The sequence below is a fragment of the Fistularia commersonii genome, chromosome 10 (assembly GCF_037954325.1).
Source record: "Fistularia commersonii isolate RoL2024-O1a breed Wild chromosome 10, RoL_Fcom_v1.0, whole genome shotgun sequence".
In the NCBI taxonomy this organism is placed as follows: domain Eukaryota; kingdom Metazoa; phylum Chordata; class Actinopteri; order Syngnathiformes; family Fistulariidae; genus Fistularia; species Fistularia commersonii.
The window spans coordinates 4,758,109-4,779,796 of record NC_141293.1 but is presented as its reverse complement, the minus strand read 5'-3'; the positions used below and the strand labels follow the sequence as shown (position 1 = coordinate 4,779,796).

Here is a 21,688-nt window from a genome sequence, read left to right as displayed (position 1 = left end):
ATCTCGAAATTGCAAGTACCGTAATTTCCGCACAGGCCGTTAGAACCAGTAATTTCCAGTTACCAGATGTCCTGCACTTGCGGGGATTATGAAGAATGACAGCAGGATTCACAGTGTTACTTATTTTTTTGAACTAAGTACTGCAGTGATGTGATGTGATATTCTTTATTTTAGACGCAATAAGATAAAATAATACTTTATTGTTGCCCACTGGTGAAGCTGGAGTTGATTTCAACAATATTTTTACAGTACATACAAGAACGTATTGTTGCATATTTTTTGCAACTTAGAATAAAGCAACATAACAGTGATTAAGTTGAGTCAGGTTCTATTAATACTCTGTTAAATGAAAACAAAGTTTTAAAAGTGCCGTCATTTCCGCAATATTGAGTGCACCTGAATATAAACCTCACCGCCTAAAAATAACTAAGTAAATATATCAGTCCATATATAAGCTGCACTATAAGCCTCAGGTGTCCATGTTTTAACATGAGATATTTACACAGAAACATTTTTTTTAACTTTTAATGAAATACTTAAGGGAAATATCCACAAATACGTACTGGATTTTTTTTTTCCGAACAGTGTTTGTAACACGGTGGATGAAAAAGAAAGAAAGCCCATCAATCCAGCAGATTGCCATCTTGGTCTTCCTCCTGCGCACTGCAACCCTTAAAGTCGCCTTCTTATTTGTCAGAACTGAATGTCCTCAGAATTTCACAGACATTTCATTGGTCCAATGTGACGAGGCTAAATGTTTTATCGGCATAAAACTCGTTAGCCCCCAACAAATCTATAAATCAGCAGCATCATTGTTTAAGCTGCAGTGTTCAAAGCATGTGAAAAAAGTAGCGGCTTATAATCCGGAATTTACGGTTACCTCCGGTCGTTTGTGCTCTTGCTTTTTTCACTTATCGATGCTATCTGCAGCTGTAACGCTAATAAACGTCCCCGTATTCTTCGCAGTGTTTGCAGGCATTTTGTTTTCGATTGACCTGAAAATAGAAATCCGATGTTTCAGCTCACGCCCGTGTCGTCGCCTGGCAAGGTCGTCGCAGCCGTGACTTGACAACCGCCGAAAACGTTTGTGTTAGCTCCCGCTCCATTATGTAATCCAGTCACACAGAGTGGCCACGGGAGAGACTGGGAGGAAATTATGTCTTTTCCGTGTCCCGCGTTCCAATGATCCCACACAGCCTGTCGGCGACCGTAAATCAATAACCTCTCAGACTTGGTTTTAGCACTTTAAAAACAGCTTTTTTTTTTTTTTTTTTTTTTTTGGCAAGGAAGTGTTAAATGAATGCTCCTGGATTGCAATCATTAGCAAACGCGTCGTTGACGGATTGGGCGGTCGCCAACATGTACACATTAACCGCACACGAAGTCAGATTGTCTAAAGAAAGTGTCAGAATGTTGACTGGGAGCTCTTAACGGTGAATCCGGCTCGCCCGCTCCGCCAACGCTAACGGCCTCTGAATTCGGCCATCGTGCCCTGACTTCCCCTCGTCTCGCGCCGCGGAGCCTTTTCAACAGCCGCTGTGTCAAACGGCTCCATGGGGCGAGGCGAAGCGAGGGCTTAGAGTCACGAGGTTGAGCAAACCCGCTCGTCCCCTCCACTCACCGTGATCCGTGGCCAGACGGAGAAAATGTTCCCTTCTTACACAAATGAACGCCGACATCCTCCTCCACCCGCTTTTTTCTTTTTCTTTTTTTTTTTGCTATTCCACTTTTGAAGGGAACAAGCTGCTATTTTCGCATCCTTTTCCAGATGTAACGTGGTTGACTGAAACGCCTCTCGCGAAAATTGACACCCATTTTATTGCGCGACGGCAAAGCCTCGATGACGCGGTATGGGAGAACGGCACGTTCCGAGCTTTGCTCGCTCCTAAAGTGCTTTGCAACATGTAAAACCTTCCCTCTTTTGCCATCTGTAAAAATATAATTACAATTATTAAAATGTCCTTCAATGCAGAGGCACACTAGCCATTTTGACGACTCAATGCTGTTAAGCATTGCTAATGCACTTTGATATTGATTTTAAGATAATTATTGAACATAATGCGGCATTTTGGGGGGGGCTAGGCAGATAGTCAGGTTACAATTATTGTGCTGTTTTCCTCTCACCTTATTCATTCATTCATTTATCCTTAATAAATTCATTATCTATACTGCTTATCCTGCTTATCCTAATCTGAGAGGCTGGATTGATAAAGACTTGCAACCATGCACTTATCAACTAGGTGTTTTTGGACTGTTGGAGGAAACCAGAGAACCTGGAGGAACCTGTTGCTTTCCTTCGCATTGTGAAGAGCAACCTTCACAATGCCCCTCACCTCGTGACAACATCTTTTTCTTAGTGCAAACATTTTGGACCATGTAGAGCAGGTCAAGTTAATGAAAAGATTATGAGATATTTCTTTTGAAAATGGAGGTCTGAACTGAAGAAGCCTCTCGGATGAGAGGTGAAACATCTTTAAGGGAGGAAAATCAAGTCCAGCTGCCACAAGAAGAATATTTTGACAAAAATCAGCCTTGACCTGGATGGCTGAGAACCCCCTCAGACATTATAAGATACTTATTGAACTAGAAATGCTACAGGGAGCAACATGATTGGGTGACCTAGTGGCACAAAAGCAGTAGTTGGCGAGTCACAACAAGGATACCTAGTTTGATTTAGATAGGAGGCCTTTCAATGAGGAGTTTTGCATGTTCTCCTCGTGTCCAGTACCCAAAGAGTAGTAGGTTCATTGGATCCCCTCAGTTGCCCAGAAGTGTAAATGACAGGGTGAATGGCTTGATTCCGCTGTATGACACGTGAATGAAAGAGTGGATGGTCTGTGGAAGTTCTCAGTCATCCAGGTTATGGTGAATTCTTGTCAAAATCTACTTGTTTGCTTGGCCAATACAGTGAAACCTGGTCTGATGAAACCACCAGAACCAGACCCTGGTAACTCCCACATGAGCCTCGAGCCTCGGGATATTGATCTAGCTGGTTTCACTTCTTTGTCTGGCTGTCTGTGGAGGTTCTCAGTCATCCAGATCATGGTGAATTCTTGCCAAAAACTTTTTGTCATGGCGACTGGACTTGAAATTCTTGACATTTTTCACACCTCATCTGAGAGCCTTCTTCAGATCTAATGACCTGTGGGGAGTTTTCCAATATAACTGCCAGGGTTTTGGGCAGATCTAGGTCATAGTGGCTTGTGATGTAGATGGAAGATTTGATGGGCAGAAACTAGCTTGAAGGGGGTTGTTATGCTAATGGAGGTGTTGTTAGGTGGTAACAAAGGTACAACTTTCTTGGATTTACCTGGATTAGAATCTGACATTGCTGCCATGTGAAGCTGGTAACACGGCGCAGAAAACACTGGAAGAATTCTTGTCAAAATCTTCTTGTGGTGGCAACTGGACTTGAAGATTGACTGCCACGACAAGAACATTTTGACAAGAATTCACCATGACCCAGATGACCGAGGACCTCCACGGACAAAACACTGGAAGATTTTTATAGGTAATTTATCTTTTTGGAAACATGCCGTGATTTCTGGACTATAAGCCGCTACTTTTTTCCCACACTCCCAACACTGCAGCTTAAACAATGCGGTGGCCAATTTATGGATTTTTGGGGAGCTACCGAGACTCATGCCGCCAAAACATTTAGCCTCATCACCACAAAATTACCTTGAAATACTGAGGCTAAATTCTGACAAAAAGCGACTTTAAGAGTTGTAGTGCGCAGGAGGTAGACTAAGGTAGCAATCTGCTGGAAAAGGACCAAGCGGTCCTTATTTATTATTAATCTTTTACATCATCCGTGTTACGGGCATTGTTCAGAAGAAAAGCATTCCCAGTACGTATTTGTCGATGTTACCGTTATGTATGTATTGTAAATATGTCATGTTACAATGTGGACACCCGAGGCTTACTGACAAGTGCGCCCTAAATATGTGCACATCTGTTTATTTACTGTAATTTCCGGACGATAAGCCTTGACTTTTTTCACGTAAACAACGATGCGGCTAATATATGGAATTGTTTGGTTGGGGGACGCTAACGAGCTTCACGCCGCTGAAACGTTTATCCTCGTCACATCGGACCGATGAAATGACCGGGAAATTCTGAGTCCGTTCAACTCCGACACCGAAGAAGATGACCCTGACGGTTTTAGTGTGCAGGAAGAAGCCCAAGATAGCGATTGGCTAGCTGGTGCGGCTTATATTGGGGTGCGCTCAGTAGCCCGGAAATTAAGGTGGTTATTTTTAGCTGGTGCGGCTTATATTCAGGTGTGCTCAATAGTCTGGAAATAATCTTTTTTTTCAAAAGCAAATGATCTATAAAATCAGTTTTCATGGGATGTGTTTTGTTTCGGTTCACAGAGGTGCCACGATGGAGCCAAACCCCTTTAAAACAAGCCCAGTTGAGCAGCCTCTTTGGGGATGAACGAAAGACTTGCCATCACATGGATGTTAGGTTAATGACGGCTAATGACGTTGCGTAATGCCGCTTCCCCGGGCGCAAGTTCCGTTTACTGGGTTACATCCCCGCGCTGATTGAGTGGTAAACGCCGGGTTTTGTCGTGGTGTCTCTTTCTGCCTGATCAAAGCAGAGACCCCTCTGTTTGTGATCAAAGATCTGCGATAATGCCGCGAAATTATGCGTGATGTAACATACGTGCAAACCGGGAAGACCGAGATGGGCCTGCCAGGGGCGGCAAACGGTCACCGTTTTTTTTTTTTTTTTTTTCATCCAGCCCTCCTCCACCGATGTGTTTGATCTCATCTCTGCGGGGCGAAGCCTCCGGCGCCTCCTTTGGGACGTTTGATGTTGCAGATCAGAGCTCGTGGCGGTGCGGGCTGTGGGGGCCTGACCATTACGCCACGCCACATCCAATCTTCTCGCCATCAGATAACTTCAAAGAATAACCGAAACACCACCTTTCTGAAATCCCGATGTTTCATCGCCGGTGTTGTCTGTCGGATTAGCAGCACGTTATTGAAGTTTCCTGGTTAGGGAAGAAAAAATATATCCATCATCACCTCACGCTCTGCGATGTTGTAGCTCGCCAGATTTTCTTTTTTTTTTTTTTTTCTTCTTCATGTTTGTCTGACTCTCGCTCCTGAATTGATGTCCAGCTCTGCCCTGCCAATAGCCTCTCCTCTGTGAGACCTTTCCCTGTTCTCCACCTCTTATCCATTATTCATCATGACCCTCTTTGTGCCAAACCATAACACATCTTACCAACGGACCATCGTTTTTTTTTTTGTTTTTCGTTGCTGTTATATAATGTATGAAACCATCTCATCTGTTTCTGTATGTATAGAAATTTTTAAACAAAAAACGCAGGCCATGTTTTTTTCTTAGTGGGGGGGGGCAAATATGTAAGTTCTGGTGTTGACTCAGTTCATGATGCCACACATGTGACTAACAAGCAGTGTAGATGCTTGTCAACCCTTTATTCTCTGGCTTCGCCTCACAAAGTGCACACCTTTTCGCTTAAGTCATGACTTGCTCGATTCCCTACAGATGCAAAAAGCGGCACTCTTCAAGCTAGCTTGGTTCAGCCACCTAACAGGACAGGGACAGATAGGAATGGCCAATCGTGCCCTCTAGTCTGGACTTGTACTCTTCTGAGTTAGGAACCAGGTGGCGAACACATCACCCATGACACGGAGGTGAAGATCGGTGTATGGCAGCATTACCCAAAAGAGCCCTAATCACAACCTATTCATGTCTGAAAAGGTTCTCAGTCAGCTAGGTCATGGTGATTTCTTGTAGAATTCTTATTGTCGTGGCAACCGGACTTGAATTTCTTCACTTGAAGATGTTTCACCCCTCAGCTGAGAGGCTTCTTCAGTTCTAATGATCTGTGGGGAGCTTCCCAGTATAACCAAACTCTGAGTTTCTGAATATAATACAGAACTTTCCGTACCATTGAGCGAACCTGAATATAAGCTGCACTGGCTAAAAAAAAAAAAAACAAAATAGATAAATACGTGTGTCCATATATTGTTGGGATATGGGGTTATGCGTCAGTGTGCAGCTCTTTTCACTAGTGAGCCTGATTGATCAGGAAAATTATTTCAGCTGGTGTGCCGGTACACCTGCGGCTCAAAAGGCCTCGGTGGGGGTTCAGATAGGAGGAGTTTGCTGCCAGCCCTTCAGGGCCAGATAGGTCTGTCATGTTTTCTGAGATGATGCCTGACCCAAATGCAAGGACACTCAAGAGGTAGGGTGTCTGAAGTTGGTTTTATTGACCAACGGAGATTAATGGAGGGCTGTGCAGTACCTGGGTAGTTCTCGAGGGTCCCGAGGCCTGTTCGCTAGTTCCTGAGGGTTGTGAGGCCCGATCCTGAGTTCCTGAGACTCAACACCTCTCCTCGCCCATCCATTCCAGGAGCCCAGCTACGTGCCTGTCCAGATACCCGTCCAGAAGCCCAGCTCCTTGTGCCCTCCTTCCGAGCCCCCTCCACCTGCCCGGGATGATCCATCTCAATTTGTGTCCAGCTATCGCGCTACCCTTCCATCTGGGTCTCTGGGATGCTGGGTGGCAGCTGTGGGGGCTGGGTGATGTTGGGATCTGGGGTTATGCGACCCTGCAGCCCCCCCCATTCATCTCCTTTGGTCAATAAAACCTCTTAAAATGCCTTATCTCCTGAGTGTCCTTGCGTTTTGGTCAGTCATCATGCTAGACACCATGACATACAGTATATTTAGGGCGCACTTGTCTATAAGTTACAGGTGTCCACATTGTAACATGAAATATTTACACTTTTTTTTTTTTTTTAAGTTTTAACTAAATACATACTGATACCATCCACAAATACTTACTGGAAATGCTTTTTCCAAACCATGCCTGTAACACGGCAAATGAATAAGATAATAATAACACAAGGAAATGTCAATCCATTTACCTTCTATCCGCGCTTTGTCCTACTCCAGCTGATCGCTATTTTTGTCTTCCTCCATTAAAGTAGTCTTCTTTAGTGTCGGAATTGAACAGCCTCAGAATTTCATGGTAGTTTCATAGGTTGGCATGAAGCTAGGTAGCCAAAAAAAAAATCCATAAATTAGCCACATTGTTGTATAAGCAGCTGAAGATATGAAACACTTTATATATGATTATTTTCAAGATCTGAAGTGCAAGTCTAGCAAATTTTTTCCTTGAAATACGAAAAAAAATTATATACGAGAGCGAGGAAATCGGAATTCAGGTGGTACGTGCCAAGTGAGCTCCCACAACTCGAATACGCTTTCATGATGTTGCTGTATCCTCTGTATTGGCGCCGCTCTCACCTTGAATGCCTCGCAGCTTCCAGCGTCCCTCGGCCACTTCGTTTAGGTACTTCGTACAGTACGCATATCTCATGTCGTGTTCCGATCTCTTGTGCGGCATCATTTTTTTAAGTTCATCTTTGCGCTTATTTTGTGTATTTTTTTTAATAATCATCATGGGTCCTATGAAAACAAGTGGTGAACCCAGAAAGAAGATGCTTTCTATGGAAATTAAGCACGGAATAATAGCGAAGCACAAAAGTGGTGAATGTGTGACCGATATTGCACGTCGGTGAATATAATCGCAATGTATCCATGATATGTACCATTTTATGAAGCGGGGGTGGGGGGGTGGGGGGTAATTTATGACGCAGCTAATTGATGGATTTTTATAGGGTAATTATAGTAGCTTCCTTTCACCCATACTGTCAGAGTGGACAAATCAAACAGTTTCAAACCTGCTGACATTTATGATAATTCTTCATATCACCCAGTTTGCGCTTTTTGCACACACCCCCGTCATTAAAAAGGCACGCAGAAATGCATTTGATGCAGCTTTCAAGTTGAAAGTGATCGGTCTGGTAGAGCTGATGCACGTAAGTTCGGTATTCTGAAAAAAGCCTTTGTATTATGTACTGGTAGATGTAGACGTTACCATCATTTATTTAATGAAAAGTTTCCAAAAAAAAATCTTTCCTGTAGCATCTTGCGGCATTAATATCTCATGTTTCACCTGCGGCTTATAGACAAGTGGGGCTTATTTATGTACAATTTCTTTTTTCTTTTCTTTTTTCTATATATAGGTGCGCTACAGTCTGGAATAACTGTAATTTGGTTTTCTGTTATTTTAAATGGGGAAAATTAGTTTGAGATACGATAAATTATCAACATACGAACCCAATTCTGGAACAAATTAAATTGGTATCTTAAGGGACCACTGTATTGCATTTTCATAGAATATGACCTTTTTCCTGTCCTTGGATAGGAAAGTCTTAAAGCTCAACTTCAATGCCATTTTCTATATTTTTTCATTCCCAAATAATGCCTTCCTCTTATCAAACACACTCCCAGTGCAGCCGGTGAACACAGCAATTCAACGGCATCACATTTGTAAAAAAAAAAAGGGTCTGAATTTGTATGATTATAGAGGATGGTTTATCTATTCCATCTCCAAGCAGAAAAAAAGGGAAGCAGTAAAAGCACTCGCTCCCCTACCCGCTGTCTTAATCAGTCTTGAAATGAAAAGTATTTCAATTCCTTTTGTTCTGCCGATGGGTTTGTTAAATTGTCTTCGCCCCTAGTGATCAGACATGCCCCCCCCCCACGAATTTACTCGTCACAAAATACCAAAAAAGCCGTATCTCTCGAATGACTTGTCGTACAGAAGTAGAAGTCCTTGCTTGTGTCCCCAGCCGCCCGCCTTCTCTTTAATACCATCTTTTCATTATCACCATTCTTGTTTTGAATGTGGAGTGAATAGAGTTCAGTTTACATGTACTGAAAAGGGAGTCCAAGTTCAAGCCCAACTTCTGATGCTAAGCTATCAAACACCCATTCACATCATTTGACGTGTTCTTACACATTATTTGACGTGTTTTTATGTGCCTGTCAGCGTGAAGAGGAAGAGCTGTCATTAGTTAGCTGAAGTGGACGAGGTCCTGTTGAGTCGAGAAGATAATCACTGAATTGAACACTCTTCTCCCGGCTGCTTGCAAAAAAAATTCACACCGCGCTGAATTCAGTGAAATCAGTAAGGATTGCCGTATAAATCACGTGGTTCACGTTTCAAATCCATCATCATCTCATAGCGATACTGAAAAATCCAAATCGCCCCATGTTTGTAAAAGCTTAAATCTTTTTGTCCTTTGGGCTTTTCCCTTCAGGGGTCGCTACAGAGAATCAACCTTCTCCATCTAATCCTAGTCTCTGTATCCTTCTCTCTCACAGCAATTTGGGCATAAAAATATTACTTTGCATCTCATCTCGAGCTCATCTCCAGACGTGCGAATGATGGAATTGTATGTCTGTATGTGGCCGACCAGGAAGGAAACCTGACACAATTATAATATGAATAAAATGTTCAGTAATGACTGACTGGACTGTAATTTTGGGGCCTTCTGGCTAAAGAATCAACTCTAGAATTAATACAATTCTATTCTATTTTGATGACAGCTGAGATTGGCTACGACATCCCCTGACCCTGAGTGCAGGATAAGTGGTGGATAATGAAAGAATCACAGAATCACCGAACCACAACAGTGCGTCTGTATCTCATCTTCTCGCCACTTTCTTGTCGAAATCTTCTTGTCTTTGCAACTGGACTTCAATTTCTTCACTTGAAGTCGTTTCAGCCCTCATCCCAGAGTCGTCTTCAGTTCTAATGACCTGTGGGGAGTTTACCAATGTAACTGCCAGGGTTTCGGAGCGGGTCTTGAAGGTGGTTTGTTGTGTAAATGGGAGAGTTGATGGGCAGAAACTAGGTCTAAGGGGTCGTTATGCTAACGGGGGTGTCGTTCGTTGGGGACGAAGGAGCAAGTTTCTTTTGTGGGATTACCTGGATTGGAACGGAAAAAGGTAAAGCCAGACAAAGGAGTGAAACCTATTGTCCCATGGACTGAGGCTCATTGTGGTGGTGGATCTTTCCTGGTTGTTTGGAGGCTACAGAAGGTCCTGGTCCTATTGTAAAAACCCGTCTCGGTATTGATCCCGAGTACGGCGTTACACATCTGTGAAAGGTCGTGTCTAAGGCCCGCTCCTCTGTTCAGAGAAGTTTTTCCGGTTTTGACAAAGATGGCTTCTTTGACTCCTCTCTGGAACCATCTGTTTTCTCTGGCGAGAATACAGACGTTGCTCTTTTGTTCAACTGAACAACCCCCACTTAGCATAACTGCCCCCCTTACACCTCGTTTCAGATCAACTCTTTCATTGCCACAACAAGCAACCATAACCGAGACCTGCCCAAAACCCTGGCAGTTATATTTGGAAACTCCCCACAGGTCATTTGAACTGAAGAAGCCTCTCGGATGAAGGGGGAAGAAATCTTTAAATGAAGAAATTCAGCTCCAGTTGCCATGACAAGGAGATTTCAACAAGAATTCACCATGATCTGGATGACGTAGAGCCTCCACAGAAATGGCTTCTTTGACTCTGGAACCATCTGTCTTCTCTGGCCAGGATGCAAACATCGCTGCTTTCAAAAGAATGACCCTTGTCCTTCAGGTGGAGGTGGAGTCCTGTCCTGAAGTGGTGGTTCTCCTGTGTTGAACCATCCGTTTGTGCAGAGGTTGTTTTGTCTTTCCAATCTAGAAGCTATCACAATTCTCATACCGTACTTGCTAGCTATCCACAGTGACTCAATGTTGTTTAGGGGGCCGTGAGAATCTGTGCTACTACCATCAACCCTGCATCGATAAATCCGCAACCTCCGTCGCCCCCTCTCCTCGAGTGATATTTCCATTTTCGTTTTTAACTTCGATTGTTAAGGTAATATATTCAGGAGTCTGATTGGATTGGTGACCCTGCATCACATTTGTTTTATGGAAGTGCCTGCGAAAAACAAAAAGCAAATTGGAATCTCCAATCGCACCTTCTCAATTTATTTGTGTTGATTGCGATGTTCGGTTCCTCGCGCCGCCGTTTAAAAAGATTGCAGACGGATTTTCCGTTTTTCCAATAACGTCCATCAAACAGGAAAATCCTCCACCAGACTCCAGGTTGGTATCAATCATAGCAGAGGAATGCAACCTCGAGCTTGTGTCTCGATCGGGGTCCTTGGGGTGCAAACACTCACAGAGGATTAGCCCGTCAGGACACGGCCACGAAGGCGCCCCGTCACGATGGTGACGGATGTTCCCGCACGGCGATACATCAAACTTCCGATCAAGACGGTGCCGAAAGAGAGCCGTGACTCATTTGTCCCCCCCTAAAAAACCCCATCCCCGGCGGGGAAAACGATCTCCAGCAATCTGTGCAGTGACATGGAGCCAATTTAAGGCAACGTGAATCCTGACAAACAGCTGGGCAGAAACACCCACGCCCAGAAAGATACCGTCATTTCCAGACTACAAGCCACTACTTTTTTCACATGCTTAATCAGTAATGGGGCTAATTTATGGATTTTTGGGGGGCTAGCGAGCTACATTGGATGGAAAATGGATGGATGGATAGACTTTTCCTTGTGTTATTTATGATTACCGTAATTTATGGACTATTGCGCGCACCTCAATATAAGCCGCACCGGCTGGCCGATCGCTATCTTGGGCTTCCTCCTGCGCACTAAAACCGTCAAAGTCATTTTCTTCTGTGTCGGAGTTGAACGGACTCAGAATTTCCTTGTATTTTCATAGCTCTGATGTGACGAGGATAAATGTTTTAGCGGCGTGAAGCTCGTTAGAACAGGCACTGTTCGAAAAAAAGCATTTCCAAGGGTTCAAGGATTCAAGACTGTTATTGTCTTTACGCAGAATGTTGTGAGAATTAGTGGTAGCAGATCTGAGGTTCTGTGGAATCAAAACAGACAAAAAACAGCCTTATAAAGCAGGACACAGCACAACGATAGCAGCATCTCTTGGTTTGCGATATAAGACAGAAAAAATATGATCTGCAGCATAAAAAAAAGAAGTAAACAACAACTAGAAGAATGAATAAATAGAAAGAAAAAAGGGAAAGAAGTAAGAAAGTGGACAATGTTTCTGGTTCTTTCTGCTACTGTGCAGCTGGCAAACCACACTGGGATTCCGTGGTTGAAGACATGCTCCACGGTGCAGCAATGAAAGGACATTAGCAGCTTCTTGGAGAGGTTGTTCCTCCTAAGTATCCTTCGGAAATGCACGCTCCGCTGCGCCTTTTTCAGCTGTGTTGGTCGTCCAGGTCAGGTCCTCCTTCATATGAGTGCCCAAGTACCTGAAGTACCTGCGTACATGAATGAGACATCGTATTTGTGGATGTTATCAGTGTTATTAACAGCCTATATATTTATTTTTAGCCGCTGCAGCTCATATTCAGGTGCCCTCAATAGTCTGAAAATAATGATTGTCGCCTGGTTCCTGTCCGCAAGCTTTGCATGATTTACTTATTCATCATTTACCATTTTTTTCTATTTATCTGCGGCAGTTGGCCCTTCCGCCTCGCAACAAGAAGCTCCCTGATTGGTCCCTGGTCTACCTGGGCTTCCTCTGAATTGTCCAAAAACATATAGCGTGAATGAGAAGAGTGAAGCTCCCTTTGACCCTGAGTTAATGAATGACTAATAAATGAATGGCGGACCCTTGTATCGATGCATTTATAGAAATAAAAGTATGAAATCATTCAAAAAAGAACGCTATCAGAACTAGTTTTAGATCAATGCAGTTGCTCAACTTCACCTCTGGAGGGTGAAGTCAATGGAGATCCGTGAAACCCAAAAAAGTCCTTGTCTTGATTTAGAGTAACCAAGGGTGATAAAAGCTGACACTTCTAATCATATTTAAGAATTCAGTATCTTTTTTCTTCATGCCCGCCTGGCTTTAACACTTCGGGTGCAATTTCTTGATCTCTCTGTTCTATTTTTTAATAATTTATTTTTCTTATTTAGAGTAGTTCTCTTGATGAGTACTGTGCTACACCTCCAGTTCTTATAAAACTCAAGTGAATTGGTTTTGAGGGAGGGAGCAGAAATCATTCAGATTTGTTCGAAACTTTTGAATTTTTTTATTTTTTTAAACTGGCTGAATTAAAGTAAAATTTCACAATATTCATACGTTGGTTGGATCATCATCTATGTCGAGTGACCCTTAAAATCAGTTGGTTGATTTGATTCATCAACATATATATTTCACAGCTTAATTCTGTTTTGCTGTATCGCAGTAAACAGAATCCCGTTGGGTCTCTTCCGATTGGTTCAGATGATTTGCCAAAGCCAATCATCTCCCTTCGCCAAATCCACCTCTTCATCTCTACCATATCCAGTGGCCCCTTAAGATACGAATCACTTTATATACAATTTTTTTTTCAAGATACGAAGCGCGATTCGAACAAATGCTATCCTTGAAATACAAAAAAAAAAATCATGATACGAATTCGAGAGCGAGAAAATCAAAATTTGAAATTCCCACGGGAACTTGAATACGCTTTCATGATGCCGCCACATCTTCTGAATTGTTGGTGTTGATAGTTTGTACAGTAAGTGTATCTCATGCCATGTTCTTATCTCTTGTGTGGCATAATTCTATATCTGTGTGCTTACTTGTGTCATTTTTTAAAAATCCTCATGGGGCCCTAAGAAAGCAAGTGGTTGTTTTCTGTTATTTTAAATGGGAAAAATTCTTTTAAGATACAAAAATCAACATATGAACCCAGTTCTGGCACTAATTCAATTTGTATCTTAAGGGACCACTGTTTATATATATATATATATATTTCTTTTATTCCAATATATTTGCCAATTATCTTGTTTATATATGAGGGTTAGATTATCATCAGTCTCTCTGTCTCTCTGTATGATATGCATAGACATTTTGAGATAATACTTTTATATTTTTGGTAATATTCAGATCCCAAATTAGTTTATTTCAATTCATCTATTTCATTTTTTTTTTTTAATTTGACCTTACTTCTATTCTTAGTTTGTCTGTTCTTATCTGCCCAATAATTTCCCAATAATTTCCTAATAATTTCCCAATCCAGAGAAAAATAAAGTATATCTTATCTCTCTTATGTCTCTCTCCCTCAGAGGAAGTCGGTGATCGCCACTAGCCTGGTGGTGGCCGTGTCGCTCTTCCTGGTGGCGGTCAACTACGCGGAGAAGCCGTACTTCCTGCTGCAGCCTGTTTTCGGACAGACGTTCAGTGGCCACTGGATGTTTTCCAAACAGCCGTACAAGGCCTTCAAGCCCCACCTGGGCTACGTCAGCATCCCCAAGCAGGAGGTGAGGAGTGTTGGCCTCTAGCAACCTTTAGCAGGTTGAAAACATCCAATCATATGCTGGAAATCACAACGTAGTTGTGTGATGACATTGTGCACGTAGAGCAGGTGTGGACCACGCTCTTAAAAATAATCTGAAGGAACCCGACGTTCACCCATGGGCATGCATAGGTGCAGAGACAGGGCGGCCTTCTGCCTCAACCGGTTGGGGTAGAAAGAGAGAGTGACGCACAAGGGAGATTGTTCATTGACCAGAAACAAACAAAAAAAAGTTTTATATATATATATATATATATATATATATATATATATATATGCTCTTTCCCCAAATAAAAAAATGGTTAGTTTCAGATTTGTCATGTCGAGGGGACGTTTCCGCTCTAATTTCCCGAATTATCGAAGCGCTTGCGGTTCTCTGACTTGGTAAAAGTTTAGAGAAGTTCTTCGGAGATTTAAACTTCAGATATTGGTATCTCAAGTGTAAAAATAAACAAACTTGTTTTCAAACAGTCATTTTTTTTTCCCCATAAAATGTTCCTTTTTTTACCCAAGATAATTTAATATAATAATAATGATAAAACATAATAATTAAAAAAAGAGAATAAAAAAAGGTATTTTTTGTGGAAATTGAAGCCAAAATTCTGACAAGGACCTCATTAACTCAAAAAACAAGAAAGAGCATTTTCTTTTGTCACGAAGACTCGTGATTCTTTGATAACCGCCTCATTATTTTATTTTTCAAATTTTTTTTTCAACCCAATATGAGTTTTGATTCTGAAAATCGCTCTCTCATAATTTATGGAAAATTTGAAAACTTCAAAAGCAATTTTTTTTTTTATATTTGAACTTTATCGCAATATAAAAATCTAGTCACTGTCTCGTCTGGACAATTTTTTTTGGAGAATTCGGAGGAACCAAGGTCGACCAGGGACCAACTAGGGTACTTCTTACTGTGAGGCGGAAGCCCTTACCGTCACTGATAAACAGAAACGGAATACTAACTGATGGATATGTAAATCATTCAAAGCGTGCAGGCGAGAACCAGGTGACTACCATATTTTGAGTACACCTGAATATAAGCTGCACCAACAAAAAATACATGAATAAATATATGTGTACATAAACAGGCCGCACTTTTCTATAAGCCACAGCTGACCACGTTTTTTAAGTTTTTTTTTTTTTTTTGAAGTGTATGTTAGCATTACCCAAAAGAGCCCGAATCATAACCTATTCATGTATGCGGAGGTTCTCAGTCGTCCGGGTCACGGTGAATTCTTGTCGAAAAGTGTCAAAGTGTGTGAAAAAAGTTGCGGCTTATAGTCTTGAAATAATGGCATTTTTGTAGCATTTGCTCGCTAATTTTATTTTTGGGTGATTTCTCAAACCTCCCAACTCAGTTTGTGATTCAGTTGAGTTGGGTGTCATATTTTTGACGGCCTGTTTTTCCAGATGTTTTCTTCGGGGAGTGAGCGGTGGCAGGATTTCCATGGCAAATTAAATGACATAGATAGATGCAGGTTTTCATCTTTAAAAAAAAAAAATATCCTTGTCTGGATCTGACACTTCTTTCATGATTCCTCATTTTTTTGAGCGAATCACTTTTTCTTTTGTCCGGCTTCTCCCCGGAGCTTGTTACCGGGTACATCTAATCCCGCCTTTTGATTCGCTGGCGTGTAAAACTCTCTCCCGGCCCCGTCGGTGTATTTCCCTGCTCAGTCTGGAGAATATGGATGGAGCCGGTGTGTGTCGAGCGCATCATTCCTCACACACACCCCTGCATTGTGTACATTACAAATGGACCGAATTTAACATTTCCAGAATATTGAGTTCCTGTCTGCGCTGGGTGATGGACCGGGGGCCGGAATGCAAAGCGCCGCAAGACAAATGTTTTGCTGTTTTCTCGGGAAAAGTTGAGCTGCGAGAGACTTATCACACCTGGAGACAGACTCAATCAAACGTGGGGGAAAATATGGCCGGGGCCGTTTCCGTGGCGAGAAACTCATGCATTATACATCAAATAACGCCTCACCGTGGATTGTGTAAGATTGCGGCGCCATCCGAGGGAAACATCCCTTCTCACCGGGGTCAAGAGCATCACCGCCGCCGGACATCCATGACTTTTTCTTCTTTTCCTTTGGGCTTTTCCCCTCTCCATCTAACCCTATTCTCTGTTTCCCCCTCTCTCACTACACCGATGAATCTTCTATTCGCTCCTCCTCTGGGGGACCAGTGTTTCCCAATATTTTTTGAGCCAAGGCACATATTTAAAAATGATCACACACCACACCACCAAATAAATATGTTTATAATTAAATGTCATGAAACTAGTCTCAGAGATGAAGATGCTAAGGTTCACTTTTGGAGTGACAAGGACAGATAGGATCAGGAATGAGTCTATCAGAGGAACCGCACATGTTAGAAGTTTTGCAGAGAAGGTCAGAGAAGCCAGACGGTTCGTTTATGTACTGTACATAGCAGGGTTGGTGAATATATTGGTAGACGGATGCTGGAATTGGAGCTGCCAGGCAGGAGGTCTCGAGGAAGACCAAGGAGAAGATTTATGGACGTTGTGAGAGAGGAGGATACAGAGAACAGGGTTAGATTGAGAAGGTTGATTTACTGTGGCGACCCCTGAAGGGAAAAGCCAAAAGGAGAAGAAGAAGAAGAAGAGAATGAAATTAGTCTCTAATTACTTTGTGAAATCTGGCCCTGTTTGGTTGAAACAGAGGGTGCCGATTGAGCACTTTTTCTTTATCCATGGCGTATCGCTGTCGCTTTCTCACTGGAAGCATTACTAGTGACTCAGCAGCAGGAAGATCCACAGGTTCACCTGTCCATTCACTACTAGTTGAAGAGCATTTCATAGTTCTGCCTGTCGCTGCATGCTGCCCACATAGAAAGATGTACTAAGATGCATTATATGCGTTGAATTAGAGGTTTAAAGTGGGTATATTTCCACTGGTGATCTCTCGTGGCACAGTGGTTGGGAAACACCGATCTGAACCTCCTGCCTGGAAGCTCCAATTCGAGCGTCTGTCTACACTCAGCGGTCCCATCACACTATGGGTGGCGGAGGAATCTAGTGCCGTGACCACATGGTAGAATTTTATGTCGTCCATCGTTATTCTGCGGGGGTTGATTTGCGCCTTGATTTGTTGGACAGTGTTTGCCAGTCTGGTAAAAACTGTAGTGGGAAAGTATAGCTTAGCAATGAGTCTCCCCTCCAAGCAAAACACAGCACGGCCTCACAATGAACCATGAAGGCCTGCATAACACCTCAATCCCACCAGCCTCTCACTTCGTCCATCAACCTTCTCTTTGGTCTTCCTCGAGACCTCCTTCCTGGCAGCTCCAATTTCAGCATCTCCCTACCATTATAATCACTTTCTCTTCTCCGTACATGACCCAACCATCTCAGTCTGGCCTCTTCAAATCATCTAACATGCACTGTGCCTCCGAAGGACTCATTCCTGAGCCGATCCATCTTCGTCACTCGGAGCATCTTCATCGCTGCGACCTCCAGCTCTGCCTCCCGTCTTTTCTTCAATGCCACTGTCTCCAAACTACATCACTGGTCTCACCACTGTCTTGTTCACCTTTCCTTTCATTCTAGCTGATAGTCTTCTATCCCATAGTACCCCTGACACTTTTTGCCACCCGTTCCAACCTGCCTAAACCTGTTTCTCCACATTCTCCGTTGCTTTGGACTGTCCAAAGTACTTAAAGTCCTCCACCTTCTTGATCTCCACTCCCTGAAGCCTCACCGTTCCACCTGGGTTCCTCTCTATCACACACATATATTTTTTCTTGCTGGGACTAACCTTCATTCCTCTCCTTTCCGGAGCATAACTCCACCTCTAGATGTTCTTCAACCTGTACCGTGCTGTCACTGCAGATCACAATGTCGTCCATGACCCTTTTCCAGAAAGTTTTGAGGCTTTTTTTTTTTTTTTGTAAATAGCCAGCCCCCCATCGGTCCGTCCTCCACAGGGGAATTTCCAGGTTGAAAAACATAGCAGAAGCTGCCTGTCTTTTTTTTTCCCCCGGCATTTGCATAATTTTCCATTAGGAGAGGGAGAGGCTGCTGATTTAAAGGGGCTCGTCTGGAGGCAGAGGGAGGCGCTGACGTGGAGATTGGTGTAAAACATGATTGCCTCTGGGCCCAGCGCCGTGTGGATGGAACTCTCCGGAGGCGGCGGATGACGCCCCACGTTAATCTGCCAATATCAGCCTGTGGGATAGAAGGCGTCTTCTTCTCATGAAGGGCCAAGCCTTCATATGTTCACGTATTGCCGGCTTAACCAAAATGCTCGATACTCCGGTTTCTATTTTCCAATGTGGCTTTTTTTTAGCATTCTGAGTGCTGGGAATAATAATGAAAAAAATATTATTATATTAAAAAAATAAATATAATAGTAATGATAATAACAATTGTTATTACTATTATTGTTAACAGCAACAGCAACAGGAAGAGCAATAATAATGAAAATAATAATCATAACAATAATAAAAGCAACAACAACATAATGATAATAATATTAATAATAATAATATAAACAAAAATAATAATGAAATAACAACAACAAAATAATAAAATAAATAATATAATATCAGTAATAATAACAATAAAAACAAGAACAGCAATAATGATGAAAATAATAATAATAATAATAATAATAATAATAGGAAGAACTACAGCAACAACGATAATAATAATGAAAATAATAACAACAAAAATAATTGAAAATTGTAACAATAACTGCAATAAAAAGAGCTAGAACAGCATGATATTTAAAATAATAATAATAACAATAATAATAGCAACAACAACAACAACAACAAAAGCACTACTACTACTATTATTACTATTACTATTATTACTACTACTATTATTATTATTAGAAAGAAAATAACAACAACAACAAAAATAATAAATTAATTGAAATCATAATTATAATGGTATAGAATAATAGTAATAATAACAATAATAAAAGCATCAACACCAACAACAATAACAATAATAATACTACCAATAATAATACATTTAAAAAGGGTTCTTATATTTCAATTTCAGTGAATTTCACTGGGGGACGTTAATCCCAAGAGGCGGTGGAAGAATAGGAGCGTGGACACACCGGCGAGTTATTACTTATGGCGGAGACATGAAACGGCCCTGCTATTTTCAGATTCATCACAGACACTGTGATATAATGAATTAAGTTAAATCCTCAAGGAGGCACCGCTCTTTGCATGAGCGCATTTGAATACACCTTCATTATTGAGGTGAAAGCATGTGACAGCGGGTTAACGTTAATAAAAGGGAGAGAATATGAGCGCGACTTAAAAAAAGAGCGAGGGTTACTCGCGCGTGACGTCGTTAATGACACCTGCATGCCAACATGACAATGTGTGCACAAAGGCTCATTATAAAACATTACGCTGACGCTCTCCTCTTAAGATAACTACTGCGATGCAGTACATAACTTCTTATGTTTACATTAAATTACATTTAAAACGCGATAAAACAAAAGTAATTAGACAAGGCGCAGGTCAGCATTTCTGCATCCCAGCCAAGAGATCCCCGGTTGGATTCTGACAGGGATATGTGCTCTTCCAGGTTCTCTGGTTTTCCAAAAACGTCCAAGAATGTGCCGTTGGTTTATTAGAGATCCTAAATTGCCCAGAGTGGGCAATTATATGATTATAAAGGACTCTCTCAGAAAATTTGTTTAGTTCTGGTTATGTATTTTTCACCATATTTTTTATTTTTTTTCGTGGATGTCTCACTATCTTCTGTTCTTATACTCATATTTGCGTTCATGTTTATTATGCTTTTTTGACATTATAACTGTTACACTGCTGTGACAAATGAATTTCCCCTATGGGGATCAATAAAGTTTATCTTATCATATATATATATATATATATATACATACATATACAAACATGTACAAAAGTATTTAGTCAGCCACCAATTATCCAAGTTAAAAAGATGATAGATGCCTGTAATTTTCATCATCCGTAAACAGCAACTATGAGAGACAGAATGCGAAAAAAAATCCAGAAAATCACATTGTATGATTTTTAAAGAATTTATTTGCAAATTTTGGAGGAAAATAAGTTGTTTTTTTCCACATTCTATCTCTCATAGATGGAGTGTACCATTGATGAAAATTATAGCCCTCTCATCTTTTTAAGTGGTAGAACTTGTAACTGTACTTGCAGAATTGGTGGCTGACTAAATACTTTTTAACCCCACTGTGTGTGTGTGTGTGTGTGTATATATACACACACACACACATATATATATAGAGAGAGATAGATAGATAGATAGATAGATAGATAGATAGATAGATAGATAGATAGATAGATATAGATACATACATATATATATACAGGACTATATATATATATATATATATAGGACTGTCCCAGAAATTAGAATATTGTGATCAAGTTCTTTATCTTCTGTAATGCAATTACAAGAACAAAAATGTCATACATTCTGGATTAATTACAAATCAACTGAAATATTTCAAGCCTTTTATTATGTTAATATTGCTGATTATTGCTATCCGGTGGATAATTTAAGTTTGGCTTTTTTTTTCATAAATAGAAGAAGTACTCAAATTGGAATTGGAGCTGCAAGGCAGGAGGTGTCGAGACAGACTAAAGACAAGATTTATGGATGTAGTGAGAGAGGATATAAGGTAGTTGGTTTGAAAGAGGAGATTAAGAGAATGTTGATAGGTATTGAGTATTTTGCTTAAAAGTAACCTTCAACCCAACGTTGAACCCTTTTACGTATTTCAAAATGTTTAGCTGCATGCAGGGATGTAATTTCGTTTTCTCTGTGGCTGTTCATTGATTTAAAAAAAGCAGCAGATATTTTTTTTAACACATATTTAATTAAAATGTATTTTATATTAGGTTATTCATTTTTTAAAATGTCATTTTAAATTTGAATGTTATGGCAATCTTGGAACAAAATGAAGCATGTTAAAATATTTTTGTCACCCTTAATAAGTGACTGCATACACCAGTAAATGGATGCCGTTTTTGGTTTGCTGCCGGTTAATAATTTAAGTTCCGTTTTTGTTTTTGTTTTTTTCAGAAATACAAGAACGTCTCAAATAGACATGGAGTAATTTGCTTAAAAGCTCAAAATGTTGCATGCAGAAATTTCATTTCCTCTGCAGTTGTTCATTCATTTAAAAAAAAATGCAACACATATTTTGCTTATACACAGCATGAAGGCAAAAAAAAAAAAAAAAAATGTTATGTGCCTTGTCAATTCATTTTAAACTTCATAGGGGTTGTGTGGCTCCTGGTGTTTTCCTTCCTGTGAGGAAACGATAATGAATGAAATACCATGCAATCCCTACTGTAAGCTTAACCGAGACTTCTACCTTTACGGCCCTGAAAGATGGTAATTCGCTGGTGGAGTTCTGAGTCACATTTCGGATTCCTCTCACAGTCCAAAATCATGCAGGAAGTTCATTCAAGACCCTGAACT

The 21,688-nt window shown here is 41.2% G+C and overlaps 1 protein-coding gene across 1 annotated transcript in view; it reads left to right on the top strand.

The window, feature by feature from the left end:
* st6galnac3 (ST6 (alpha-N-acetyl-neuraminyl-2,3-beta-galactosyl-1,3)-N-acetylgalactosaminide alpha-2,6-sialyltransferase 3) overlaps positions 1–21,688 on the top strand; it is a 152,206-nt gene that overhangs the window by 36,534 nt on the left and 93,984 nt on the right. Inside the window, exon 2 of the mRNA XM_086153401.1 lies at positions 13,982–14,176. Coding sequence (XP_086009527.1) covers positions 13,982–14,176 — 195 coding nt within the window. The remainder of the gene's footprint in view (positions 1–13,981; positions 14,177–21,688) is intronic.